The sequence below is a fragment of the Schistocerca nitens genome, chromosome 9 (assembly GCF_023898315.1).
Source record: "Schistocerca nitens isolate TAMUIC-IGC-003100 chromosome 9, iqSchNite1.1, whole genome shotgun sequence".
Lineage (NCBI taxonomy): Eukaryota > Metazoa > Arthropoda > Insecta > Orthoptera > Acrididae > Schistocerca > Schistocerca nitens.
The window spans coordinates 38,467,035-38,476,031 of record NC_064622.1 but is presented as its reverse complement, the minus strand read 5'-3'; the positions used below and the strand labels follow the sequence as shown (position 1 = coordinate 38,476,031).

General features: G+C 44.3%; 1 protein-coding gene across 4 annotated transcripts in view; it reads right to left on the bottom strand.

Moving 5' to 3' along the window:
* Positions 1 to 240: 240 nt before the first annotated feature.
* LOC126202873 (retinitis pigmentosa 1-like 1 protein) overlaps positions 241 to 8,997 on the bottom strand; it is a 97,155-nt gene continuing 88,398 nt past the window's right edge. For all 4 annotated transcript variants that reach the window (XM_049936906.1, XM_049936909.1, XM_049936908.1 and 1 more), the window contains exons 4-5: positions 8,510 to 8,692; positions 241 to 1,088 (exon numbers count right to left, since the gene is read on the bottom strand). In XM_049936906.1, the coding sequence (XP_049792863.1) occupies positions 849 to 1,088; positions 8,510 to 8,692 (423 nt within the window). In that variant the 3' untranslated portion in view covers positions 241 to 848. The remainder of the gene's footprint in view (positions 1,089 to 8,509; positions 8,693 to 8,997) is intronic.

The following is an 8,997-nucleotide window of genomic DNA, read 5'->3' as shown; positions in this document are numbered from 1 at the left end:
GTGGCAAAGAAAGGCTGTATTTTATCTACAGCCCGGCCATGAACCTGTACCACAGGCGTGACGTTGATTTTAGTCTCCCACAGAGAGAATGACTGTCCTAATTACGGCTTCTTCACAGATCTTTACATTATATGCTGCCCTTTCACTGAGCGCAGTTATGGTATCTTCTTTTATTAGTCGTCTTTAGTGGATGAAGGAGAATAATTTATATATTTCATTGAATAATCAATGCAATAGCAGTTAATGAATAAATCACAATTTATTGTCTTCTTGAAGTAGATTATCAGCTCTTAAGATAAAATGACATTAGAAACGCTGACTGCTAAAGTTTTGAAAGACGAAGCAGCATTGTTTTTCTCATGATACTTATTTTAAATACAACTGTACGGATATTTTCACCATTATCTCTTGAATATTCTTTCTTTTGTCACACCTTCGTATTGTTCAAAATAGGATACTGTGAAACACAAAAGAAAATACAATACTGTATCAAATATTAATGGCTTGTATAAGAAATATCCAAGAAAGTCAGGAAACATTCCACCATCTCGTGATGTTATGCTCTGCGTATTAGAAACAATTTGAATGCGTCCCTGCGGTTACTGCAGCCATATTGCTACCTCAATACCAAACATATCAGTCGCGAATAAGGGGTGAAACGTATTTTCAATGTGTGAAATAGGAAAAGGCCTACGAAGAAATTCTCCACTTTGTATTTTTCTCTCCATAAACAGAGACTGTGGTTCGTACTACACTCCACTCAATCTTCTGAGTGTTTACAGCCCGCTCCCACTCGCTGGCGGTGTGTGGACGACGGAGCGAAACTCGCGCCGTCGCGGGTGCTGCCCTCAGACGGCGGGAGCTGGAAGCGGGAGGTTCGCCGACTGTGGCGGACCAGCGCTGGCGTCTTCGTCGCTGACGCTGCCGCTGGCCTTCGCGCTGACGTCAGAGGCCGGCTTGGGCCCCACGTGGAAGACGACTGGGGACAGCTGCACTTCTTCCGTGTCCTCCGAGGCGGCCCGGCGCTCGCGCGCTCCGTGCTCCTGGGGGCGGTAGGAGCCGTCGTCGGCCGCCTCCGTGCCCTCGTCCTGCAACAGTGGCACAGGTTTTACTGCTCCACTCCATCAATCACACACTCCAGAAGTCACAAAGTTCCCTCGAATACCATCATATCCCATTTACATCCTTGTGCAACAAGTACCTTCTTTAGATAAGCTCTTTTTAAAATCCAGGCTATGCCGTTGGATGAACCACTTGCAGCTTCCGGCTACAAGACTTCCACCTAATCTACATCTATATCTACATCTACATTTATATTCCGCAAGCCACCCAACGGTGTGTGGCGGAGGGCACTTTACGTGCCACTGTCATTACCTCCCTTTCCTGTTCCAGTCATGTATGGTTCGCGGGAAGAACGACTGCCGGAAAGCCTCCGTGCGTGCTTAAATCTTTCTAATTTTACATTCGTGATCTGCTCGGCAGGTATAAGTAGGGGGAAGTAATATATTCGATACGTCATCCAGAAAAGCACCCTCTCAAAACCTGGACAGCAAGCTACACCGCGATGCAGAGCGCCTCTCTTGCAGAGTCTGCCACTTGAGTTTGCTAAACATCTCCGTAACGCTGTCAGGCTTACCAAAGAATGCTGTGACGTAACGCACCACTCTTCTTTAGATCTTCTCTATCTCCTCTGTCAACCGGACCTTGTACGGAACCCACACTAATGAGCAAGTATAGGTCGAACGAGTGTTTTGTAAGACACCTCCTTTGTTGATGGACTACATTTTCTAAGGACTCTCCCAATGAATCTCAACCTGGCACCCGCCTTACCAACAATTAATTTTACATGATAATTCCACTTCAAATCGTCCCGTACGCATACTCACAGACATTTTACAGAAGTAACTGCTACCAATGTTTGTTCTGCTATCATATAATCATACAATTAGGATCCTTCTTTCTATGTTTTCGCATTACATTACATTTGTCTATGTTAAGGGTCAGTTGCCACTCCCTGCACCAAATGCCTAGCCGCTGCAGATCTTCCTGCATTTCGCTGCAATTTTTTAATGCTGCAACTTCTCTGTATACTACAGCATCATCCGCCAAAAGCCGCATGGAACTTCCGACACTATCTACCAGGTCGTATAATACACACACACACACACACACACACACACACACACACACACACACACACATATATATATATATATATATATATATATATATATATATATATATATATATTTGTTGCAATATGCTTGGGACAACAGTACATTTTCAGGCAGACAAACTTTCGAAATTACAGTAGTTACAATTTTCAACAACAGATGGCGCAGCGGTCTGGGAAACTCTATAGTACGATATTTTCCACATATCCACCATGCGTAGCAATAATATGGCGTAGTCTCTGAATGAAATTACCCGAAACCTTTGACAACGTGTCTGGCGGAATGGCTTCACATGCAGATGAGATGTACTGCTTCAGCTGTTCAATTGTTTCTGGATTCTGGCGGTACACCTGGTCTTTCAAGTGTCCCCACAGAAAGACGTCACATGGGTTCATGTCTGGCGAATAGGGAGGCCAATCCACGCCGCCTCCTGTATGTTTCGGATAGCCCAAAGCAATCACACGATCATCGAAATATTCATTCAGGAAATTAAAGACGTCGGCCGTGCGATGTGGCCGGGCACCATCTTGCATAAACCACGAGGTGTTCGCAGTGTCGTCTAAGGCAGTTTGTACCGCCACAAATTCACGAAGAATGTCCAGATAGCGTGATGCAGTAATCGTTTCGGATCTGAAAAATGGGCCAATGATTCCTTTGGAAGAAATGGCGGCCCAGACCAGTACTTTTTGAGGATGCAGGGACGATGGGACTGCAACATGGGGCTTTTCGGTTCCCCATATGCGCCAGTTATGTTTATTGACGAAGCCGTCCAGGTAAAAATAAGCTTCATCAGTAAACCAAATGCTGCCCACATGCATATCGCCGTCATCACTCCTGTGCGCTATATCGTTAGCGAATGTCTCTCGTGCAGCAATGGTAGCGGCGCTGAGGGGTTGCCGCGTTTGAATTTTGTATGGATAGAGGTGTAAACTCTGGCGCATGAGACGATACGTGGACGTTGGCGTCATTTGGACCGCAGCTGCAACACGGCGAACGGAAACCCGAGGCCGCTGTTGGATCACCTGCTGCACTAGCTGCGCGTTGCCCTCTGTGGTTGCCGTACGCGGTCGCCCTACCTTTCCAGCACGTTCATTCGTCACGTTGCCAATCCGTTGAAATTTTTCAAACAGATCCTTTATTGTATCGCTTTTCGGTCCTTTGGTTACATTAAACCTCCGTTGAAAACTTCGTCTTGTTGCAACAACACTGTGTTCTAGGCGGTGGATTTCCAACACCAGAAAAATCCTCTGTTCTAAGGAATAAACCATGTTGTCTACAGCACACTTGCACGTTGTGAACAGCACACGCTTACAGCAGAAAGACGACGTACAGAATGGCGCACCCACAGACTGCGTTGTCTTCTATATCTTTCACATCACTTGCAGCGCCATCTGTTGTTGAAAATTGTAACTACTGTAATTTCGAAAGTTTGTCCGCCTGAAAATGTACTGTTGTCCCAAGCATATTGCAACAAACGGTGTATTTCTATCGCTGCTCGTTTAGTTTTTATTGCCGTTTCAAATATACCGATCATTTTTGAAACACCCTGTATATATATATATATATATATATATATATATATATATATATATATATATGTATATTGTGAAAAGCAGTGGTCCCATATCACTCCCCTGTGGCACGCCAGACATCTGTAGACGTCTCTCCATTGAGAACAACATGCTATGCTCTGTTTGCTAAAAACTCTTCAATCCAGCCACACAGCTGGTCTGATATTCCGTAGGCTCTTCCTTTGTTTATCAGGCGACAGTGCGGAACTGTATCGGACGCCTTCCGGAAGTCAATGAAAATGGCATCTACCTGGAAGCCTGTATCTAATATTTTCTGGGTCTCATGAACAAATAAAGCGAATTGGGTGTCACACGACCACTGTTTCCGGAATCCATGTTGATTCCTACAGAGTAGATTCTGGGTTTTGAGAAATGACATGATACGCGAGCAAGTAACATGTTCTAAAATTCTACAACAGATTGATGTCAGAGATATAGGCCTATAGTTTTGCGCATCTGCTCGATGACCGTTCTTGAAAACTGGAACTACCTGTGCTCTTTTCGAATCATTTGGATCCTTCCGTTCCTCTAGAGACTTTACGAGTCAACCCTAGACCGTAAACTAGCATACAGAGCCAACATAATAAGCATCCAAAAGGAGGCCTACAGCAGACTACATTACTGGCTGAACATCTCTCCATCAACATCCACCTCTACAAAGACTTGATACAAACCTTCCTGTCCTATAGCAATACCCTGAATATTTGTTCCAACCACCTTCTGTCAATCCTTTTATTGAATACAATACATTCAACTGATCTACCAGAAACCATACTCCTCTGTCTGAATTCCGTGCTAACTTATATAATTCCTGTCCCTCCTCATACATATAGAATACCTACAAATCTGATACATATTCTGCAAACTTTGTACGAAAAAATCAATCGTTACCTCTGTAGTTACCAATTTTAGCAAGTTATTGTGAGTTGGCGATAAATAAAAATGAGTTTTCTAACATCGTCAGGGTATAATCGCTCTTTTCAATACTTCAAAGATTTAAAAAATATTTTAGCATTTTAATGTTTTTAAAACTATCCTACTAAGTTTTTATAATAGGTTGGTGCACAGGTTAGTAGCGTTTTAGTTTTGCTTGTTAGTACCCTGTTTGTTATGGGCTTATTTATCGATTGTCATTACTCATTTGTAGTTCACTTTTGCTATCTGAGCTTCTTACGTATTATCATTTTGTCATTTGGAGATAGCGAGTGGAACTGTGGACGCTACAACGTAAAGAGCCAAGTGAAGAGATCGGAATATTTCCGAGATAGTCTTCAAAAAAAAATGGCTCTGAGCACTATGGGACTCAACTGCTGAGGTCAATAGTCCCCTAGAACTTAGAACTAGTTAAACCTAACTAACCTAAGGACAGCACAAACATCCATGCACTAGGCAGGATTCGAACCTGCGACCGTAGCGGTCTTGCGGTTCCAGACTGCAGCGCCTTTAACCGCACGGCCACTTCGGCCGGCAGATAGACTTCCGTATGAGTTCAGTAGAGATGTGAGAGTAGTGGAGGCGACCAGAAACATTTGCGTCATGTATGGGGATATTCCCATTGGAGAGAGCGCGACAATAAAATGGTTTTCTCGTTTTAAGGAGGATGGTTTAGCATCTCCTCATACAGGGAGACCATCGGGGTTTGAGGAAGATCGTTTAAACGCAGTAATCCACAATTATAGACGTCAGCGTACTCGAGAACTGCCAGATGTGATGAATTGTGATCATTCCAGCATCACGCGATATTTGCAAGCAATGGGGAAGGTTCGAAAAAGGGTGTACGGGTACCGCATGCACAAAGCCGAAGTCACAAAAATCAGTATGGACCATTCCTATCCAGTGTCATTACTGGGGACGAGAAATGTATTGTATCTTTAAGTTAACAAAACCAAAAGAAAGGCATGGTCGACCCCAAACAAAGCAGCAAGCTAACATAACGAACAGAAAGGAATGGTCGAGCCCAAACAAAGCAACGATTCCCCACACAAAGACACGCGCGAATCCACAAAAGATAGTGTTATGCATCTGGTGCAACCGTTTTTGCTGACATTTATTGTCGACAACTGATACGTCTTGCAGACTAAATCCAGGAACAACTACCAGGAAGTCTGTGTCATGTGATGCTACTCCACGATAACGCCCGCTTGCATTCTGCTAGACTGGACCGACAAAAACCGCTATACAGGAGATGGGTTGGGAAGTCATTTTGCGCCCTCAGATTTTTACATTTTGCCCTAACATGGGTCAACGAGTTCATCGCCTCAAAACCACGTGATTCCTGCAGTCGTGGAGTTACGAGTTATTGTTGCAAGTAGCACCGATGGCTATAGGGAAATAGGCCTGGGCCAGTCTTCCCACCAATAACTGAGAAATATTTCAGATGTACATCAACGTACTTCAACCTGTTCTAAGCATACGTATATGCCAGTAAAATAGGCATCCATTTTACTAGTCACTGGCAATCTCCAACTTTGAAATTAATGAAGCAAGTCTTCACTCACATGGTTTGCTGAGTGCCTGGCTACATAGACGAAAACGTACATTTCGAAGCAATAACATCCATCTGCGTTACTGTGATCGGGATCTCAGAGACAGTCGATCTGAATCTCAGAGATGGAAAAAAAATTCACCACGGCAATTTGTAGAGGAAATGGAAGGAAATTTGATGGACACTTTCCTTCGTCATTAGGATACAAGCCAGTGTCTTGCATTAAAACTCAAACATCTCCGAAGTGTCTTATGGTATGAAGGTGAAGTAAAATTGACGGAGCGACATGTGTTTTAAAGGAAGCCAGTGCGTGATTGACAGAATTTTTAATTTTTACTTACTTATTCACTAAACAATTACGTATACATTCCACAGAAATTACCGATTTAGGCCGTCACTAGATATCGTGTGTATCATGTGTACGAATGATACACCGGTGGTAAGTGCAAGGTTTGACGACATGACAAAAGCAGCCACGTGAGACGGTGTACTCACCAACCCCTCATCAAATCAGGGCTCACAGGAGCTGCCTCTAATACAATTTCTCATGAATGTATCTCAATACAAGAAAGATGTCCATCGTTCAGGACCACACATATCAATACATTGCCAGCAGTTGTAATATGTTTGCGTAAAAACAAATGTAGTGTTTACAGAGAGCTTGAAAGACTACATGGTGTCCAAAGAATAAAAAAAAGCCTTAGGAATACCATTCTTTAATAAAATATAATACTGTTTTACGACACTTCTTCGCGTAATAAGTGGACTAATTAAATGAACATAAACTAGCGTTAGAAATATGTTACCATCTGATAGTGATTAGCTACAATCATTTACTTTGTGATAAAGCTACAATTATTTAAATGTTTATTACAATTACCATAGTCGGACTTGTTGGTCTAGTGCTACAGTACCAACCTGGAGAAGAAGATCAATGAATTGAATCCCGATCAGGTAACAACATTTTTGGCTCTACCTTTGTTCTAGAGTTTACCTCTCAATGATACGAAGGCATGCCAGCAACGACACTTCGTACGGATTCCAGTTAAACTGTAGGTATTTATTTTCCAGTGTGATTGCTGCGGTAGGTTAAGGGCGTGCAAGTGCCCGAAGTAGCGGCCAGTTGAAAGAAACTGCAAACTCGCGCATGAACAACCCTCTTGAAAGACTCATAGAGAATCATACCATATGAATTACTTTGGTTTTTTACAACTAACGTATTACTCACAAATTAGTTTTAAATATTTTGAGTTTACCCACACCCTCGAGTGACGCTTCATTAAGGATCTTTGCAATGAAGCATGTTAGTCTAAGTATATTACTTATTGCGCAAAATTTATACCCTTTGCTAGATGATTAGTCCATCTACTCCATCGCGCTCTCTCTCAGCCTCCTTCTGCCACCTCTGTCGGTCCATCTCCTCCACCCTCCCACCCCCTTCTCTACATGCATCTCTTCTTGCCCCTCTGTCTGCCCATCTGCTCCTCTCCCTCCCCCTGTCCATCTGCTCCCCCTGCCCCTGGCTCCTCCGGTCCATCTGCTCCTTCCCCCTCTATCCATCACTTCCTTCCCCCCTCTCACCATCTTCTCTCCCCTTTCTCTGTGCATAACCTCCTGCCCATTTTCCTGTCCTCCTCCACACTCTCTGAGTCTATTTCGTCCTCCCCCATATTTGTGTCCTTTTTTTCACCTCCCTGTCTGTCCGTTTTTTTCACCCCTTCTCTGTGTACGTCTTCACCCCAATAGGAGGTTGCTCTTTCTTACTCCCACCATATCTCTCTCCAGATAGTAAGTAATACTTGAATCAAATTTCTCTGAACTCGATCCAGTGGTTTAGGAGGTGATGTGGAACATACATCCACTTTTATAATATGTATTGATCACATTTCCTGGTATCCACAAAGTTATACCAATTTTCCTTTTTCTATTCCGTGGCAGTACAGGTCTAGATGAGGAGCAACAAATAAAATACAATCTTTGGTGACCAGCCGCCCAGAAGGCAGAGAGGACTAATCGTCAGCTGGCAAAGGGTGAGGTGGCGCAGTGATTACGAACCCTCGGTCGTATTCCAGAGAAAAGGAGTAAAAATTCACGCCAAACGGTACAGAACTAAGCCTCCCATAGTTGCTCTGAATGGATCAAGAAAAGCGTTGGGATTGTTTGTTCCCTGCACTGGTGCAATACGAGCTTAGGCTGTAACCAGTGGCCTCGTCGTCCACCGCCCATTACAAGCCATCTTTCCCCCTCGCTGCCTCCCTCGGACAGGCGGCGCTACTCACATTCTGCTCCACGACGTTGTCCCTCCAGTCGGTGCCGTTGTCCGCCCTCTCGTCGTAGTCCTCCGCTGGGGTCTCCGTGTGCTGCTCCGGCCGGTACGATCCGTCGTCCGACGCCTCCGTGGGCTCCGCAGGGGGCGTCACCGAGTCCTGACCGCTGTCCGCCCGCTCGTCGTAGTCCTCCCCCTGCAACCAATGTGCCACTCGTATTTCTCCAGCAGACGGGAATATAAAGATACACTACTGGCCATTAAAATGGCTACACCAAGAAGATAGCGTGCCACAGACGCGAAATTTAACCGACAGAAAGAAGATGTTGCGATATGAAAATTAATAGCTTGTCGGAGCATTCACACGAGGTTGGCGCCGGTGGCGACTCCTAAAACGTGCTGACATGAGCAAAGTTTCCAACCGATTTCTCGCACACAAACAGCAGTTGACAGGCGTTGCTTGGTGAAACGTTGTTGTGATGCATCGTGTAAGGAGGAGAT